The 20,560-nt window shown below is 46.4% G+C and overlaps 1 protein-coding gene across 6 annotated transcripts in view; it reads right to left on the bottom strand.

Annotated features, from left to right (window-relative positions):
* Nucleotides 1–20,560, bottom strand: part of Smarca4 (SWI/SNF related, matrix associated, actin dependent regulator of chromatin, subfamily a, member 4) — an 87,197-nt gene that overhangs the window by 29,069 nt on the left and 37,568 nt on the right. For all 6 annotated transcript variants that reach the window (XM_031345500.1, XM_031345502.1, XM_031345503.1 and 3 more), the window contains 9 exons: nucleotides 17,840–17,961; nucleotides 14,337–14,487; nucleotides 12,389–12,552; nucleotides 6,997–7,063; nucleotides 6,002–6,112; nucleotides 4,360–4,602; nucleotides 2,729–2,842; nucleotides 2,104–2,211; nucleotides 1,184–1,270 (listed from right to left, as the gene is read on the bottom strand). In XM_031345500.1, the coding sequence (XP_031201360.1) occupies nucleotides 1,184–1,270; nucleotides 2,104–2,211; nucleotides 2,729–2,842; nucleotides 4,360–4,602; nucleotides 6,002–6,112; nucleotides 6,997–7,063; nucleotides 12,389–12,552; nucleotides 14,337–14,487; nucleotides 17,840–17,961 (1,167 nt within the window). The remainder of the gene's footprint in view (nucleotides 1–1,183; nucleotides 1,271–2,103; nucleotides 2,212–2,728; nucleotides 2,843–4,359; nucleotides 4,603–6,001; nucleotides 6,113–6,996; nucleotides 7,064–12,388; nucleotides 12,553–14,336; nucleotides 14,488–17,839; nucleotides 17,962–20,560) is intronic.

Raw genomic sequence — 20,560 nt, 5'->3', positions numbered from 1 at the left:
GAGACATGTGTAACCTCAGGAGTGGGAACACTTCCAAAGGGAGGAGTCCCCAAACACACAGAAAATACCTACAAGGTGACTTTTTTTTTTTTTAAAAAAGATTCATTTATTTATTTCATTTATTGTGTATAAAGTGTTCTGTCTATATGAATATCTATCTACAGGCCAGATCTCATTACGGATGGTCATGAACCACCATGTGGTTGCAGGGAATTGAACTCAGGGCCTCTGGAAGAGCAGCCAGGTCTCTTAACCTTTGAGCCATTTCTCCAGCCCAGAGGTGACTCTTGCACAAACACTTTTAGAGACTTTTATTTCAGTCCCATGATGGGTTTGCTAAGCACCAGCTGAACTGTGCACACTCAAAGTCAGAACATGTGTTTCCTTGTCACAGGCCTGGGTTACATTGGGCACCTCCCTCCCAGCCCCCCCAACCCCTGCACCCTTCCCCAACAAGTCAAATACCAGCAAAAGGAAAACTTAACAGATACAGATGTAAAGACAGTGGCTAGTGAGAATGTCTTAAGCCTTTTTTATTTGCTTGTTTCACGATAGGGTTTCCCTTTCTCTGTGTAGCCCTGGCTGTCCTAGAACTTTTCTCTGTAGACCAGGTTGGCCTTCACTCTGAGATTCACCTGCCTCGGCTTCCTGAGTGCACCATGCCTGGCTGCCTTTTGTTTTGTTTTGTTTTGATACAGGGTCTTCCTACTTAGCCCTGGCTGTCCTGGAACTCACAGAGATCTACTTGGGTCTACCTCCTGAGTGTTGGAACTAAAGAGGTGGTCTACTATGCCTAGCTCCCTAGCCGTTTTTAAGAACATCCTAAGGACTGAGGAGACAGATACCTTTGCCCCTCAACGCCCTGCTGTACTCATGACAACCTGAGTTGATACCTGGCAATTAGGTAGAAGCCAGGCTTGCTGGCTGATGTGAGTAACCCCAGGGCTGTGTGGAGAAAAATAGATCTGTGGAGCTCATTAGTTGTCATGTCCAAAAAGTTAATGAGCTCCAAGTTCAATAATGAGCTCCAAGTTCAATAAAAGATACTATCTCTAAAACGTATCCAGATGTTAGTAGAATGCATCAACCTCTGCCCTATACATATGTGCACACACATGCCCAGAGGCATCAGGGACAAGCAGCCTAGCTCTTGTCCCTAGCAGTCACTGGGCTGTGGCCTTACCTCGATGTGCTGGAACATGTAGGGGTGGTTGCAGATCTTGCGCAGCTGCATGATAGTGTTCATCAGTGTCTTGGTGCCACCTTTGCCCTGCAGAGGCACATGAGATGGTCAAAATGGAATCCTGCCTTTGGGGCAAGATGAAGGTGCACAGGGGATTGGGCAGGGTGGTAGAAGAAGGGCCCAGAGCAAGCTGGTGATTATCTTTGTGGCAGTGTTTGGGGAGGAAGTGTCTCTGAGAAATCCTAAGAGAATAACTTAGGATTATTAATAGCACAAGGGATGAATGGAAGCAAACATGGCAAACAGTGGAGGGCAAGCACACTCACTCAATACAGCTACACAGAGAAGAGTGTGGTGATGTGTACTAGGAAGGACAATGCTTCAATGTACAGGTAAGAAAGGGGCTCAACAACAGAGACACACCTAAGGCTATGGCTGGGGTGCTGCTGGGTACAGACTTCAGGGACTGGTACTTCCCTGGGGGATAAGCCCAGGCCTGCTTAGAGGAGGTGGAGGATGACACTCGAGTGCTCCCAACAGAGTGGTGGCCTCCCCCTCCCACTCTTCCCAATATCAGAATGCCCTCAGTAATAGCAAGAGGAAGGGCACAGAGGCCATGACAGATAAGGCTGCTAGGTAAGTAAAGCTCCCTAGTAATATTCCAACTCTGGATCAGTTAACCCTGTTTCCTTCTGTCATGAAGAAGGCAGTGACTCAAACAAGGGGAACTTCAGAAAGTAGCCCAGTAAGTGTCCTCAAAGGATAAGCAGCATTACGGCTGAGGTCGTTTGAACGCCCGAGGGGCCAGGTGCAGTCTCCTGGGTAGAGTGCTCAATCCTCCGACTCCATGGTGCCCTTCTTGCCTACCCTCTCCTTTTACAGACAATCGTGAAGTAGGGAAAGAGGAACCCGGAACAAACCTTCTTGTCCTTCTCAGAGCCATCAGTCAGCAGCACACCTTTGGCCTGCATGTGACGGTAGAGCACACGCTGCAGGGCTGACATGTCACATTTGATGACATACTCTACCTGTGGAACAAAGAACACTCTCAGGCCATACAAGCTTAGACTAGGTAGCCTGTGCCACCAAGTGGAGCCTTGTGACCAGCACTCTGATTAGGACATGGGGTATGACGGAGAAGCCCTCAAAGTAGGGAGATCTGGGAAGAAGAGGAGATTCTGGGCCAAAATGGGTAAGTTGCCCACATTCTGGAAGGCTTTGCATAGCTTGTCAGAAAATAAATGGTGAAGTGACCCAGGGAGGCAAGCCAAGTGTGGGTGCATAGAGCTGATGGTCCACTCCACTGACACTGTTCAGTAGATCCAGCCTGAGCCCTAGCCTCTGTCTATGGACAGGAGTCTGGACAAGGACATGGCAAGCATGAGTGTGACAGGGCTCAGTTCCGACCCAGGCCCTGGCTTTGTTGCACAGTGGTGTCAGTCACCACTCCAATTCTGTAGAGCAGGTCCAGGGAAGGTTCACCTGACTGCACTCACCCTGGGAACAGCCCTGCAAGTGGCATCTATGGCTTCTGCAAACACCAACCTTCTCTGGGAGCTGGGCTTCAACTTCCTTCTTGAGACGCCGCAGCAGGAAGGGCCGCAGTACTTTGTGTAGGCGACGAATAATGAGGATAGTCTCCTCCTCATTCAGGTCCACCTAGGGGCCAGACAGGAAATTATAACACTTTCTCGAAATGAGGGAGGCAGGGCATGGGGAGGGCAGCTGTGTCACGTGTGCCCTCTGAGAGAAGAGGAAGACACTCATCCTTGGGAAACTGAAAATCTGCTCCCTTTTGTGTAATTTATGAAATGCCTAATGGCCAGGTACCATGCTTACCTTATGCCTGAACCCCACCCTAAGAACACATATGGCAGTTGGCTGCTGGGTTTCCCTTAGGCATTACCAATTTGGTGTTTACAACCACAGCATCAGCTGGCTAAAGTCAGGCAATCTGGGGCATTATAAGCTTGTCTGACCAATGCTAAAGGCTGCTCTGACCAGGGGCCACACCTTCCTCTCTCGGTCTCAGAGGAGTTATTGCCTAACAAACACTGTTACCCAGGGTACTACTCTTCAGCTTCAAGGCTATACTGTTTAGCATTTAAAATGTTTGTTTACTTATTTGTGTGTTTTTGAGGGTGGATACACCCTGAGGAGGCCACAGTTGGTTCAGATTCCACTTCTGGGTCCTGGGACTCAAACTCAAATCATCAGGATTGGTGGAAAGTGCTTTAAGTTGCTGAGCTATCTTGTTTGACTGATTGATTGGTTTTCCCGTGCAGGTTTTTCTGTATGTGTAGCCATGGCTGGCCTCAAACTCAGAGATCTGCCTGACCCCGTGCCATCAAGCCCGCCTGCAAGAGCCCCACTGAAGTGAAAACCAGGAAGGAGGGGTAACTAAGATGGCATAGGCCTGAGCTTTTCTGCTGGCTCTGGCCATCCCTTTTAGAGCTTCAGCCTGGAGGAAGAGAAGCACAGATATAACTTTGGGTGCTGGCTCTGGGAATGGAGCCTCAAACAAGAGCCTCTTTCCTTACATGGATTGAAAAAAACATCAATGTCCCTTTTACAAGGGCTGTTTGCCTCAGCATGCCTCCAAGGGAGGATGGGGAAACTTTTGGATGAGAGCTTAGAAAGGATGGATACCTTTCTAAGACCTGAGGAGGCGTGAAGGGGAACAAATGCCAGCTGTCTTCAGCCTCTGGATTCTGTCTAGGTTCCCAGACAAGTTGTTTAACCCCTTCACAATGCATATGGTTTGCTTCAAAACCCACTAACACCAGTACTGTGGGCTAGAAGCTCAGATTCTTCACCAGAAAGACCTGACCTCACCAACAGGGAGAACATGGCCTTTGGACTTAGCCCCACCACACAGCACTTGTACAAGATGTAACTGTAGAGCTCTTTCTAAACAACGTCAAAGCCTAGCCCCACAGATGTATTAACTAACCTGCCTCAGCCCCCTGACACTCAATGGCAAGACCTGCTCCTTGTAGAGGATCCATAGTTCCCACTGGGACATGTCGTTTCTGTACTGCTGAAGTCGGGAGGCTACTTGCTCTGACAACACAGACTCTGTCGCTATGTGGCCAGTGCACACACATGGTCAGTACAAAATTGGCTGAGCCTAGGATGGCTCATCAGAGGCCACTTTCCACCCCAAACAAACTCACCTTCTCTCCAGTCATGGCAAAGGGTGCATTGAACCACTGTTCAAAGGTGCTGCAGCTCTTGAAGATAGTGGGGAGCAGGAAGTTAAGCAGTGCCCAGAGCTCAGGTAGCTTGTTCTGCAGTGGTGTGCCTGTGAGAAGCAGGCGCCGAGGGGCCACGTAGTGTGTGTTAAGAACCTGGGTCAACTTGCAGTGGTGATTTTTCATGCGGTGGCCTTCATCCACAATCATGTACTTCCATCGGATCTGCAGGGAAAAGAAGAGGTGATGAGGGAGGCGGCAGGGCTGCAAAGTGACCAGCATGTCCATCAGGAACAAACTCTTCAACACATCAAGTGGAGACAAACAGGTGAGGAGCTGAACCAAGGCTACACTGTCAGAGGTACAGGGTAAAAAGCACTCTGGCTTTCCAAACGACTATAAGAGACAGTGCTCAGCACACTGCCCCCCAGGGAGGCACCTGGAACACTGGCCACAAGCAACCATGCTTGTGTAGCAGGTGGCATATAAGCAATCTGAATGTGGCTCCTAGGAAGGGGCAGTGCCAGGCCTTTCCTCCCCCAGAGTCTGCCAGTGACCCAAGGACAAAGACAAACATTAGGCTTCAGGTAGGAGCCCCAGGAGAATTCCCATAAGGCCTTCCTTCCATCTCTCAGAACAGGTGTCTATTGTGTGAATCACTGCCAGCAAGCAAGGCTGTTCTCAGGGCACCATGTGTGGCTGGGGTGGACTTGGCTTTGTGCTGCGCTAGAAGTGGTGCCCCGTGGATGGATGGCCTGCATGTAAAGACTATGCTGGGGGCCAACTCCTGGGATCTAGGGATACTACTCAGTTGTCAGCCTAGGGACCTGCAGTGAGTACACACATTGTTAGGCATTATGCAGGGAAATGTGACTATGGGAGAGGGACCCATCCTCAAGTGAGCTCTTCAACACTCTCACTGGGCAGTGGTGGCACACGCCTTTAATCCCAGCACTTGGGAGGCAGAGGCAGGTGGATTTCTGAGTTCGAGGACAGCCTGGTCTACAGAGTGAGTTAACAGCCAAGGTTATACAGAGAAACCCTGTCTCGACACCCCCCCCCCAAAAAAAAGCACTCTCTGTTGGAACACCAGCAAAGGGGGCCCAGTCCTGCCCCTCAGCTTCATTGCAGTCCACACTAGGAAGACACACACGGGCAGAGCTATTGGGTAACCTCACACTATACAGCTTTCTTATCAGGCAAGGCCATGTCCTCCATGGGCAGGCCCCATTCCAGCCCAGCGCCCACTCACTGCTCACCCTCACTTGCATCACCAGGAATTCTCCGAAACCCACAGTCAATGTCTCAACCTATTAAGTCACTCGTGGTCAGGAGATACTATGAAGACGAGCCTCTCTGCACAGAGGTCCTGAGAGATGGGCGAGGAGCACTTATTCAGGTCCTATGGGGGATCCTAACCTGAACTAGGGGCCACTCAGGATGCTGAGGGAGCCAGGGCATGGCCTGCCTTATACAAGTGTATATCAGCTGTGTTTTCTTATACATGCAAACAAGTACTGAGGGATCACTTGCAAGGGGCTATGACATAGATATGACATCAGCATCAAGATCCTTGGACAGTCGGAGCCTTAGGCCTGTTGTGCTTTACATGAGGACACACTACCTTGGCCAAGATATGTTTGTCTTTGATGATATATTCATAGGTGGTCAGTAAGACATTGAACTTCCCACTGCGAAGCTGGGGCACGAAAGCTCGTCTTGCCGCTGGAGAGCCCTGTAAAGACAAGATGTAAACACTTTTGACTTGTGAATAGTGTTCTAGCTGGTTCTTGCCAGAGGTAGCCTAGGATGATGCTGGGCAAGGTTGCCAGCAAGCTCTGACCAAGCTATGCAGAATGCCAGCTGTAGGAGAGAAGTGGATACAGGACACCCTGCCCACACCATCCTCAGTCACATTCCTAGGGTCTGATCAACTTCCCTCTTCCTAGGTCCCAAACTTGAGCCTCTACCCCAGGAGATAGGGCCCCTCCTTTACCTGGCAAGAGCTAACAAAATCACTTCCTCACTGCCTGGTCCTTCCTCATTTCTAGTCCCTAGTCTCCTCCATGACTACTTTCTAGACACATCAAGCTCTTGCACACAGCAACAACATCCTTAACACCACAGGCACAGGATAGAGGCAGAGGCAGAAGTAAACAGTGGTATGCATTGGTGGATGGGTACCCTTTCCACCTCAGTTTCTGATGCCCACACCCAAGGGCTGCAAGCTTCTTCCTAATGCATTAAGCATTTATCTGAGTTGGGCCTGATGCTTGGCACAAGCCTGGCGAGGCACCCACAACACCCAGCATTATGACACACCAGTAGTCTGTGTTCATTCTGTCCTCATGTAAGATATATAGATCATTGAAACAATGTTCCACAAATGAAACATTTGGTTTTTGACTTAAAAAGAAAAAAGTATGTCTCAAAATAAGAACCTACACATTATACATTACCACTAAGACCACTTGTGCATCAAATAAGCACCAGGCCTAAGAGCCTTGTGCCTCTATCATACATTGGCTTCTCTCTTCTCTCTTTGTGCCCCTTCACCTTCCTTGGTCAAGACAGTGTTTCCTAACAAGGTAGAGGACACTCCTTTAGCCTGTGACTTACCTTGTAGGAAACCTTCACCACAGAGGGGGCCCACTTGTCAAATTCATATGCCCAGTTTGACAGCGTCCTGAAGGGAAAGGAAGGTACAGTCAAATTCTATACTAGGCATTACTGAAACAAACAAGCCTGGTATTTAGAACTGCCATAGTAAACTCTATGTGTCCAATGGGAGCTTTGTGCACAGGAGCGGGAAGGGGTATGAGTGGCAGACCAAAAGAAGAAAGACACCCTGCTCCAGGTGGGAAGAACACACACACACAAAGATACTGATACTGGTACAGCTGGCCCAGAGCAGAGCCAGGATGGGGTCTTAGGTAGCCAGCCCTAGTGGGGATTCACAGGCATCCTGGTGAGTGAGTATGTTAGATGCTACACAGTGCTACAGCACATGTGGCTGGCCTCCCAGTACCAGCCAGGGGTTTAACACATGGGAATACAGGAGACATGGTGATCCTTGATTACCTTAGATTGAAAATGGAAGCTATGTATGACCCAGAAGGAATAGAAAGGTGAGAGTAGGAGGTAAGCAGAGACCAGAAACACTGGGGAGGAGCAAGAAACAAGACCTTTCTCAGGACAGGTCTTGAGGACCAGAGAGCCTTCCCCCTTGAAGAATCGTGGGATGCTGAGCAGGGGAAGAGAAGTGGCTACAGCTCAAGATAGAGCCCCCTCCCCACTCTTGATTTTCTTCCCAGAAACTCCACCCCTAGACTTTCTGGCAACTGCTTAACAGAATCCCATCTAATGACAGTTCAATTTGCTGACATCACACTGGCAAAGGGTTAACTTAGACCCTTTACTCCACCACCCTTTTGGCAACCCAGGTGAGATGATAGATAATAATAATTACGGTATAATTACTTTGCACCTGTAAGGCAAGTAAACTACAGATGGCTGTCACTAAGGAAGAGTAAACAAAAAGCCGGGCAGTGGTGGCACATGTCTTTAATCCCAGCACTTGGGAGGTAGAAGCAGGCGGATTTCTGAGTTCGAGGCCAGCTTGGTCTACAGAGTGAGTTCCGGACAACCAGGGCTACACAGAGAAATCCTGTCTCAAAAAAACAAAACAAAACAAAAAGTAAACAAGAACAACACTTAAAGGTGGTGGCAGCACACGCCTTTGATCCCAGCACTCAAGGGGAGACACAGACAGATCTGAGTTCAAAGCCAGCCTGGTCTACAGGGTGAGTTCCGGGACAGCAAGGGCTACACAGAAAAATCCTGTCTTAAAAAAATTTTTAAAAAAAGAAAGAAAAGAAAAAGAAATAAAATAACAGAACACTTCAGGAACTTGGGTGCCTGAAAGCATTGGGAGCCCCTGGGCCTAACCTATGCCTAACTCTGGGGCTGCCCCTTAGGGAGTACCAGCCAGACACTCAGGCTGAGCTACTTGGCATTAATGTTACTGTAGATCATAATGGAAGCCCAAGAAAGGCATGTGGAGAAGGAAGGCTTGGGGTATATGGAGACTTGCAGCAAGCCAGCATGTCATGTTGAGCCTGAGGATCAGGGCAGATGAATATAAGACAGGCAAAGAATCCACATGGGAACAGCAGTGCAGCAGGCAGGATGGGACAGCGAGTTATTGAATACTAAGACACTCCCTAGGGCACAGGGAGTGCTTCTAGCCAGGAGGGGTAGGATGAACAGCATGGATACATGTCTGGATAGAAATCTCAAGAAAAGGCTGTAGGTCCAGTGTCCAGGGTCATACTCACTGAGGAAGCAGCAAGAAGCTCTCCAACCATGAAAATGGGAAGCTGTGGTGGTTTGAATGAGCATGGCCCCATAGGATCATATATTTAAATATTTGGACTCAGTAGCTGGAACTGTCTGAGGACTAAGAGGTGTGGCCTGTTGTAAGAGATGTCAGCTTTGAGATTTCAAAAGCCTACATTATTTCCAGTGTCTTTCTGCACCTTGTCCTTTTGGATTAGTACATGAGTTCTCAGGTGTTCCTGCTACCATAAACTGTAACCTTCTGAAATCCTAAGCCAAACTAAATGCTTTCTTTTATAAGTTGCCTTGGTCACGGTTTTTTTGTCACAGCAACAGTAAAGTAACTAAGACAGTTCTCACTACAAACTGTGAAGATCAGACAAAGCCAGCCAGTCTGGGAATCGGTTGCTTGCTGTGACTCACAAAGACTGCTGCTGAGGATATCAGGAGACAGACAGCAAGACCAGAGGAAGGCGCCTGATCTCCTATACCTACAGTTCCATGCAGTTGGAAGTAGTCTCACTTCCTTATTGGGAACTGAACTCTGACCCCCCGAGCCATCTCTCTATCCTCTTCTTTTGTGTTTCTTTTTTCTTTCTTTCTTTTTTTTTTTGGTTTTTTGAGACAGGGTTTCTCTGTGAGTCTCCAACTCAGAAATCCACCTGCTTCTGCCTCCCAAGCACTGGGATTAAAGGCGTGTGCCACCACTGCCTTGCTTCTTTTGTTTCTTAAAACAGGGCCTTATTTTCTATCTCATACAAAGCTTGGAACATCTTGCTGCCCAGGCTGGCCTCAATCTTGTAACTATCTTTCTGCCTCAGCCTCATGAGTACACAGTATAGTTTCTAACATCGGGCCTCCTTAGGGAATGAGCTGATCCAGAACTGGGGCAGGAAAGGGAAAGAGGTGCCAGGGGAAATCAACTGGACAAAAGCAAGAAGTAATCTAAGCTCAGGCGGAACTGGGGATAGGATGGCAGTTAAGAGGCCAGATTAGAACAATCGGCAAACAAAAGAAATAAGCCAATGTTATGACGACAGGCTAAAGCATACAATACACACATGCCTACTGATAATACATGGAATGTCAAAAGGGAAGGAAGGACTCCAGATGTGGATGCTTGTGCCCTGAGCACTCAATACAACGTAGTAGAAAAGCCACAAGCACCCAGCAGTGAACCTGCCTGAGAAGCATGGTCAGGGTTGCTATGGACATGGTGTAGACAACAAAGAAGGAGAAAGAGTACACTGCACTTCCACAGCCACAGGGACCATCTAGCCATGAGAAAACGCCGAGGTACCCACAGTGAGGACAGAGCAGGAGCCTGGGAAATCAGCGCTGGGGCATGGTGCAGTGGCAGAACACTTGCCTAGCATTCTAAACTCCTGGCTCCACACTCAACACCTCCAACAAAATAGTGAAGAGGCTTTCAGAAAGTTGAGGCAGAATCTTGAACTCAAGGCCAGCCAGGGAAAAATAATGAGACCCTGTCTTAAAATATAAATAACAATCAAAATGTGTCAAAGCCAAAATTACTGAAATATGGAGGAACCATAATAGGTCATAAAGAAGGCCTAACAACTACTGAGCCTGGACAGAATAAAGAATACAAGAGCAAAACCAGTAGAAGTAACTGAGACTAAAGTGCACTCTGGGGCATCATGCCAGCATTGGCCCCTCACCTGTTCTGTGACTGTACCTTAGGAACAAACAATCTATCAAAGGGAAGCTGAGAGGTAAGTGCAAGGGCCTCTTAGGGAGTCTGTGGCTGCTGTCACCCAAGAAAACAAAGGCACGGGAGTCCTCATGTAAGGAATTTAGCAAATGACAGGAGGAGGCAGCTTTTCCTAGTGGCAGAACTACAATGAGCACACAAAGAAGGAACCATGGAGGACCCGCGGAGACATGTCATGGCTGTGATGTCTCCAATGAGGCATTAAGCTATATAGCTGGGAGGTCACCATTTAACACTCAGTAAAGGGAAATCCAACCCAGGAATGGTGCTGCACACTTGTAATTCTAGCACTGAGGCAGAGGCAGGCAGATCTCTGGCTTCAAGGCCAGCCTGGTCTACAAAGCAAGTCCCAGGACAGCCAAGGCTGTATCAAGCAACAACAACAAACCCAAAACCAAGAACAACAGCAGCAAACCAGGAAGTCCGAAAGAATCAACTAGCCTGGACTCTTGGAGCTCTCAGAGATTGAACCACTAACAAAGAACATACTGGACCTAGGCCTCCCCGCACATATGTATGGGATATGCAGCTTGGTTTTCATGTGGGTACCAACAACTGGAACAGGAGTTAGCCCAAAAACTGTTGCCCTGTAAGTGGGATATGTTGTTCTAGCTGGGCTGCTTTGTGGTCTAAGTAGGAGAGGAAGAACCCAGCCTTGCAGAGACTTTAAGTGCCAGGATAGAAGGATACCCAGGGGGGCTGGTGAGATGGCTCAGCGGGTAAGAGCATAGACTGCTCTTCTGAAGGTCATGAGTTCAAATCCCAGCAACCACATGATGGTTCACAACCATCCGTAATGAGATCTGATGCCCTCTTCTGGTGTGTCTGAAGACAGCTACATTGTACTTACATATAACAATAAATAAATCTTTAAAAAAAAAAAAAAAAGAGGAGGACACCCAGGGCCCTGCTCACTCAAAGGGGATGAGGAATTAGGGGAAAGGTTGGGATATGAGGTGATGGGAGTGGGAGGGGCGGTGAATGGGATGTAAAGTAAGTAAAAATAAATAAATAAATAAATAAATAAAAGGATATTCTCAGATTACAAGCTTTTGTTGACATGTAGAATGAGTGGAACACAACCCCAAGAGATTTCAGACAAACCCTAACCCAGGAACAAACATCATGCCCAGGTCTCAAATGTGACAAGCTCATAAAGGACTAAGATTTGAGACTAATGGCTCTGAATGAACATATGATGGTGAGCTCAGGGACTGTGCTCTAGGATGAGGCCCAGTCACACGCAAAGACAGCAGGAACAGACTACCCCCTACGCAAGGATCTGATTCGGGGCCAGAAACGTAACCTAGTTTATGCCAATGAGAGCCAGCACAAGGGAAGGCTGAGGCAGATGAACTGTTTTGGTTTTGGTTTTGAAATTCAACAGATTTCCAGACCTGCTGAAAAGCAAGAGGCCACTGGAACCAAGAAGGGGTGAGTGGGATACTCTGAGCACATGCAAGCACCTGTGGGCACCTGTGCTGTGCATACCCAGCTGAAATATGACACAAGAGGACCCTGGGCCCTATGCAGGACACAATGGCTACAAGAGAGTACAACAATCTTTGCTTAACAGAGCCAAAAGTAGCCCTACCAATTCTCCCCAAAAAATCTGTAAGGGCTGACCCATGGAATATAGATGGGCTCCACACATCTGCCTCTCAAAGCTTGAGGCAGACAGCAATGGATTGATGTGTCTCCCAAATAGAGACATGACTGAAGCAATGTCTCATGCTATTCTGTACTTAAGAAACAACCAGTAAAGACAGACAGAAGGTAGCCACAATGCAAAGATCATGTGAAATCAAATGGAAGGTATTTACAGAGAGGCTCTAGATCAACCCTGTGGCACACTCTATAGACAACCCACTTCCGCCCTGCAGGAGAAAGAAACCCATGAAGTAACTAGGCTGTGAATGGAGTTGGGCTCATACATACGAGAGAGGCACGATGATGAGGAAAGGCCCATTGATGCGCTTGTGCTCCATGAGGTATGTGATGAGCGCGATGGTCTGGATCGTCTTCCCCAGCCCCATCTCATCAGCCAGGATGCCATTCAGGTTGTTGTTATACAGGGACACCAGCCACTCCAAACCCTTGATCTGAAAGGGCAAAAATATAAGGACCAAGTTCACATAACACATATGCTACCTGTGGCAACCCTACATTGTACTGTGCCCTGGACCATCCCATTTTTCCAGGTGTGCTTACTCCCAGCCCTACTTACTGTGAAATCACAAGGGACTGTGCTAAGAATGACTCTATATAATAGTATATAATAGTCTTGCTTTATTTGCTTATTTTTTCATGAAAGCCATGTAAGAGCATTTACTATCACCTAACAATAATGTAAGCGATATCAAAAAGATATGACTACATGTTTCTTGATGTGTTCCCAACAGAAACACCTTTAAACCACGGAAGCCTCTTCCATGTCCCACTTCTCCATCTCTGCTAGCTGGAACATGCTGCAGCAGACAGCAGCTCTCCTGTTGTCTTGCCTTTGCTACAGACTGCATCTCTTCTGCACCATATACTGTACTCATCCAAACACTAGCCCAATCCTCACTGCACATCCAGTCACTCTTTAAGCACTCTGAGCTCCAGGTCTTTACGAGCGTCTGAAGACGAGGCTGGTGGCCTCACTATTACATGCTGGCCCCGATCAAAGCACAACATGGTGGAAGTCAGAGAAACCACACAAATGAGATGCCACCTCAGAAATCGACCTATTTTTTACTAAAAATATTTTAATCCTTTTAGACTTATTTCATTATTCTATGTCTCTAAGTATTTTGCCTGGAGATGCCACAGGTGTGTCTGGTACCTACAGAGGACATAAGAAGTCATTAGATAGGATACCCTGAGACTGTACTTACAGATTTGAGCCACTACAGTCAAACCCAAACTTAAGACAGGCTTCAGTGCTGATTAAGAAGACAGATGTGCTGGGCAAGGAGACCTGAATGACTCTCAAGTATAGGCATGGGTCACCTAAAACTTCTGTTCTTAATGTGTATGATATATAGGCCATATATGCATGTACATTATATATGTAGAAGCTAGGTACTGTTTATCAGTGTTCCTTGACTACTCCCAATTTCCTCAATATTTACTGAGGCAGGATCTCTCATTGAACCCAGAGCTCTATAATCTGGTAAGTTTAGCTAGTCAGCTTGCCTGGAGTGCTGGGATTACAGGAAATCAAACTACCTGCCTTGCTTTCTTGTCATTTCTAAAGATCTGAATTCTGATTTTGTCTTTGATTTGAGACAGGGTTTCTCTATATAACCCTGGTTGTCCTAGAACTCAAGAGATCTGCCTGGCTCTGCTTCCTGAACACATGGAAAAAGAAAATTTCCCAGCCAAGCTGGGAGTACAGCTATGGTCTTTTCACCATTATAGAAAACCCTCCCACGGGAAGGGCCATTACTCTGCTCAAAGAAGAAAGTCAGAGTTCCAGATAACTTCAGATCTGACTCATGCTGCAGAGCATCTATGTGAGGCCCATGCCTGTAAAGAGAGGCTCTCTGAGGGTGCCTAAATCCTTTGTGCATACAGTATTTCCATGCCTGGGACCTGGCAGCTTATTGAAGCTTTAATGACTTCTGGAAGCCAGCATACTTGACCACAGTTGCTTTACATGAGGAAACTGGCTGGGTACAGTGTTTTATCAGATAGAGGCATATGAATCTCTACTGAGTTTCAGGCCAGTTTAGTCTACATAGTAAGTTCGAAGCTATCCTGGAATACAAAGTGAGACCCCGTCTCAGAAAAGACAAAACAAACACAAACCAGATGCAAAAACTGTGGTTGTTGAGGAAAAGTAAGTGTTGCCTAAGTCCAACCAGCAGCTACCCGGCCTCCCAGCTGCCTCCCGTCTTACCTGGTACTGTTTGAGGACACCGTTGACCATGAGAGCTGACTGCTTATCTACTCTCTCTGTAACTGCATGGGCCACAGCATAGTAAGACTGCAGGCCACGGGCAAGTGCCTGGGATACACCATACTCATCGTCCACGTCTTGCTTGGCATTCCTAGAGGGAGCACATGCTGTATGAGGACACAGGCTCCTGTCTGTGACAACGTACTGGCCACTAGCTCACAGCAGCTGCCTCTGCCTGTGACTTAGAAACTGCAGGAGACAGAGGTGGGAACGACAGCACAGGTAGCAGCCGATTCTACCCGGGAAGGAGACCACAGAGGTCCCAAGCCCATCAACGAGGGCTAGTATGGGTCCTGCCACTCCTCCTGACAGAACGCACTGGTGTTAGATGAGCAGCTACTCACCTAGCACGCTGAGCTGCACAGACACTAGCTATCTGTAACTGGACACTTCTGAGACAATCTAAGCTCATTTTGCTACTGTTTTTTAAGATTACCCTAATCTTGAGACAGGGTCTCAATATGTAGCCCTGGTTGGCCTTGAATCTGCCATTCTCCTACCTAAGCCACGCATTTCAGGACCTGGCTCAAGAATTTTTTCCTTCATTTTTTAACTTTCTGAGGTTTTAAAACACCACTTATTTGTGTGTGTGTAAGAGTGTACACACACTACCACAGATATATGGCAGTCATAGTTGGTTCTTTGCTTCTACCATGTGGGCTTTGGAGACCAAATTCAGGTTATGAAACTTGGCATCTACATCAACCACCACTGCTAGCCTAGCCAGCTCATGGGCCCTTCACCTTCCACTTTTTTTTTTTTTTTTAAAGCCAGAGTCTCACTGCTGTAGCCATAAATGGTCTAAAACTAGCTACATAGGCCAGATTGACCTTGAATCCTGCCTCTACCTCCTAAGCACTGGAATTACAGGAATCTACTTCATTCCTAGCTCAATAATTGTTTTTTCTTTTTTTGTTAAAGATTTGATTTTTAATTATGCATCTATGTGGCAGAGGGGTACTGTGTTTATGAGTAAAGCTGCCCTCAAAGGGCAAAAGGTAGTAGTATTGGATGCCCTAGAGCTAAAGTTGCAGATAATTGTGAACCAGTCAGCACTGGTACTGGGAACCAAAACTGGGTTCTCTGCAAGAATAGTATGTGCTGAGCCATCTCTTTAGACCCACCCACTTACCCTTCCTTCCTTCCTTCCTTCCTTTTTCAGACAGGGTTTCTGTGTTGCCCTAGCTGTTCTGAAACTCACGCTGTAGACCAAGCTGGCCTTGAACTCAGAAATCTGCTTCTGACTTTCAAGTGCTGGGATTAAAGGCGTGCACAATTACTGCCCAGCAAAGCCTCTCTTTTTCTAACAATTATAAATCTGATGGTGTATAGGGGATACCTGCATGTGTCACTGAATGTATGGGTTTTCGTTAGTTGAACTCAGGTTGTTAAGGGTTGGCATTACCTTTACCAGAGAAGCCATCTCAATAGCTGTTTATTTCCTATTGAAAAAGTCATTTAAACATGTGGCATGGTTACATTCACATATAATTCCAGCATTCGGGAAGTAAAATAATTTCAGGATTGAAACCAACAAAGGTGGCTGGAGAAATGGCTCAGAGGTTAAGAGCACTGGCTGCTCTTCCAGATGTCCTGAGTTCACTTCCCAGCAACCACATGGTGACTTACAACCATCTGTAATGGGATCTGATGCCTTCTGGTGTGTCTGAAGACAACTACAGTGTACTCATATAAATAAAATAAATAAATCATAAAAGAAAAAAAAAAAAAAAAGAGCAGGGCGGTGGTGGCGCATGCCTTTAATCTCAGCACTTGGGAGGCAGAGGCAGGTGGATTTCTGAGTTCGAGGCCAGCCTGGTCTACAGAGGAAGTTCCAGGACAGCCAGAAACTCTGTCTCAAAAAATCCAGACAGAGAAACTCTGTCTCAAAAAATCAGAAAAATTAGAAAGGAAGAAAGAAAGAAAGAAAGAAAGAAAGAAGGAAACCGGCATAGGCTATAGGATGAGATCCAATCTTAAAATTAAAAAATAAAACAAAATCTGACATAGGGGTAACATGTCTTTGATCCAGCACTCAAAATTTCTTTTTTCTTTTTTTAAAGCCACAGCTATTTGATGTGTATACATATTTGCCGGTCTGTATGTATGTGCACTGTGTATGTGGTCCCTATGGAAGTCAGAGGGTTCCCTGAAGCTAGAGTTACAGATGGCTGAAGTCATTATGTGGGTGCTGGGGACTGAATCCAGGGCCTCCAGAGCCTCTTTCTGCAAAGGCAGCAAGTGCCCTTAACTTTTAAACCATCTCTCCAGACCAGACTGACATTAGACTGCTGAGATTAAAGGCAAGGGCCACACCAGGCTGAACATGCTTATCTGAAATTCTTATGTGTTTGAGATTTTGCAGTTTTTCAGTTGGGAGAATATCTATAGAGATCTTAATTTCACAATTCCCAATCAGAAAATAAAAACTGCTGTGAAAATTGAAATATTTGGAATTTGGAGCATTTCAGATTTTCGATTTTCAGATTTGAGTAACTCAAGACTTTATCTTATTTTTCTATAATGGTCTCCCATCAACTTCTTACCACAAAAATCAAGTCAACACATTAATTTTTGATTTTTTTTTTTTCCCGAGACAGGGTTTCTCTGTGTAGCCCTGGCTGTCCTGGAACTCACTTTGTAGACCAGGCTGGCCTCAGACTCAGAAATCTACCTGCCTCTGCCTTCCAAGTGCTGGGATTAAAGGCATGCGCCACCACTGCCCAGCAACACATTAATTTTTAACTGTGGTTTCAAGAGCAACATGTAAGACAGAGAACCTGCACACACAGCACCAGGGGTGAGCAGAGAATAGAGAGCAGAGCATGCAGCTATAATACTGCTGTACAAGATAGAAGCAGCTCTCTACATCTGCAGACATGAGGCCATTCCCTGGACAGATGCTTGGTGAGAAGCCACACACACCATAATGCCTGGATGTATGTGTGCAAACAAAACAAAAAGGAAAAAGAGTGAGCCACTCTCTCTGGAAGTGGACACAGGAGCAAAGAGCAGGAAGCTGCAAGGAACAGGGTCACAGGCAGGCCTGTGTTGTTACCTAGACGCACATCAAAAGCTTATGATGTCCAGGATAGCCAGGGCTATACAGAGAAACCCTGCCTCAATCAAAACAAACCAAAACAAAAACAAAAACAAAAAAACAAACCAAAACAAAAAGGCTTATGATGAGCAAGGAATCATTTTCACGTCAGTCACTACAGAGACTAATAAGTCTGTAGGAACAAATGTGGCCCTTCAGTGGCTGTGTCAGGACTGGGAATACCACCTAGGGAGAGGACAATCTCAGGTCTGAGGCCATTCTAGACTATACAGTAAGACAGACACAAAGCACAATGAAAAGGGAAAGGCCTGGGACCCTGCCCACTTGTTCTGGTACCACTTTACAGAGACCTTACAGATGAGGACACATGGGAACCCCTTACTCAATAATGTGTCGGGCGTCCACCTCAGAGACATCATCGCTGTCTGGGTCTGGAATCTTCTTCTTTTCTTCCACAGGCAGTGTAGGGGGCTGTGCAGGCTGAGGCTGGTCCTCTTCCTCCTCCTACCAAGAGAGGTGCCATGTCATCTTGGTTCCCTAGTGTTGTTTCCTAGCAATCCCGGGGGAAGAGATGCTCCTTCCCAATGCAGTGGTGTCTGCCTCTTACTGCCCTTCCCATAGAATTGCTGGGTAAATGCCTTGACTTTCCTTAGCAGACTGTATGTTCTTTGCAAGGGTATCTTGGCCATCTCTGTAGCTGCTGCTTTCCAAAGCAGCCGCCACACTCTTACATTCCACCAACTCTAACAGCTTTCCAATTTCACAGCTGACTTCCCTAAAAATGCTTGTGCTTTACCTCCAGTTTTTGCTCATTTAGAGACAACAGGCAACTTAGCTTACACAGCCTTTCCAGTAAGCTGACTGAATATTATTTCCTTAAAGAACCTCCCTGCGTTTATTGAGCAGGTGACATTGGAATTTTGCAGATCTCGTTCAACAGATACACAGGCATGCATTTCCCAGTACTGAGCACTCTTGTTCTCCTATATGAACCTTGCAGGTTCACCCCAGATTCTTCTCAACTGGCACAGAATTGTTAGATTTTTAAATCCTATATGGAACTGCCACATGGCTCTAACCCCAGCTTATCAGGAACCTGAAGAATACAGATTACAATTTGAGTAATCTGGCAATGTGGTTGGATCTTGTCTCCAATAAAAATTAGCAACCAGGGACATAGCTCAGAGAGAAAGTATTTGCCTAGCATGTGGCAAGGTTCAACCCCAATGGTACAAAATGTGTTTTTCCATAACTGTTAAACAGTCCTTATCAAACTCTGACAAGTTCTCCCTGCATCATGCAACACAATTCCAGATCACTAGGAACAAGGTCGCTCTCATCAACAAATGCAGAAAAGCAGCAGCTATCTAATGACGTATAACATGGCTACAAGTAGACAGGGCTGGGACAAATCGCTAAAAGAGGTCAGGAGATTCTTTCTCCAGAAGATACAAAGTGAACAAGATTTAAAAAATGATCATTCAAGCTCCAAGAGTTAGGTAGGGCACAGCAGATTCATCTTGGAAATGCTCCTAACTCCTGGGGAAAAAGGCAGGAGACTGCAGTCTATTTATCTGTGGCACTTAGGTCTAGCCCACCAACAATATGAAGTCTGTTGTGGTTGGGAGCCACAGAGGCAGACAAGGGTGACAGGTTCTATAACCAGTCTGGTAGAAATAAAGATATTCTCAAAACAAAACAAATACTTCTGTCTCTAGTCTATTTAACTATTGAAACAATAGACTCCAAAGAAATGGGAATTTTCCAAGAAATCTCATGCTAGGAGCAATGGGTTACTCAGAAAGAGATCTGAAACAATTCTAATAATTGTGAGACCACCTGACAGGATGAGGATGAAACTCAGACAATGATGAGTCAGTGGTAGGTGGGACCACACTTTCATAGGCACTAACTGATGTGCAAAACCTTGAACCTTTAAACTCTGATCTCATGTCAGGATCCCCAAGACAGATTTGAGGCGGTTCCTGGTTCTCTTATCCCTCTTCTGAAGAATATACTTTTCTTCTTTTCAGTTTTAATGTGGTTCTTTTAACTGGCATATTGAGGATGGGTGGCCAGACCTAACTTGAGGTACAGGTTATGACCCCAAGTTTGAGAGCATTTCTAACATCTGGCAGCAGTGTGGCCTTGCCTACTTCAGAGGAAAAATGGTGGCAATCTCAGCCAAGGTGCTGGTACCTGCTACTACTTACTACCTGTGAAGATGTGCATGTGACTGGTGGAGTTGTACAAATGCACAGAGACCAAAGGGCCCTGGGAATATACTGTCTTAGGCAACATAAAAACAGCCTTTTTTCTGGAATGCACTCCTTTGTACACAGAGTCATGACAGGACACAAACTGCTCACTGGCTCCACTGTTTGTATATAATTTCTGGCATATTATTACAGGATCCATCACTCATAAGTGGCAGAGAAATAGGGTCTTTTTATAGGGAACCAGGAATTGAACTAGGAAAATAAAGCAAGCCAAGTCAAAAGTGGCAGTACCACCATGAAGAAAACAAGAGTTCCTAGAATGAACTTAAGGATGCTATCCCTTAGACATCTGCCACTGTGCTGGTTAGCTTGGGACACCTCACAACAACTAGAGTCATGGTGGGAAAAGATATCATCTGGGGTGATATGAGACTGGCCTGTGGCCATGTCTGTGGGGTGGTTTTCTTGGTTACTGATTGATGTGGGAAGGCTCAGCCATTATGGGTCATGTCACCCTGAGGACAGGTGGCATGAGATGGCTCTGAACATGAGCCTGAAAAGCAAGCCAGTAAACAGGGATCTTCTGTGGTCCTGCTTCAGTCCTCTTGAGCTCCTATCCTGAATTTCCTCAGTGATGGGCTGTGGCCTGGAAGTTGTAAGATCAAATAAACCCTTTCCTCCCCAACGTGCATTAGGTCATGGTGTTTGCTACAGCAACAAAGAATCCTAACTAAGATAGCTATAGTCCTGGACGGGGAGGGGTCATATTCCTTCGAAAGAGCTAACTGGGAGATCTCTGAGTTTGAGGCCAGCCTGGTCTAAATACCTAGTTCTAAGCCAGCCAGGGCTACATAGTGAGACCCTATCTTAAAAAACAAAACAAA

Source organism: Mastomys coucha, unplaced genomic scaffold (assembly GCF_008632895.1).
Source record: "Mastomys coucha isolate ucsf_1 unplaced genomic scaffold, UCSF_Mcou_1 pScaffold23, whole genome shotgun sequence".
Lineage (NCBI taxonomy): Eukaryota > Metazoa > Chordata > Mammalia > Rodentia > Muridae > Mastomys > Mastomys coucha.
This window is presented reverse-complemented; position numbering and strand designations above follow the sequence as displayed.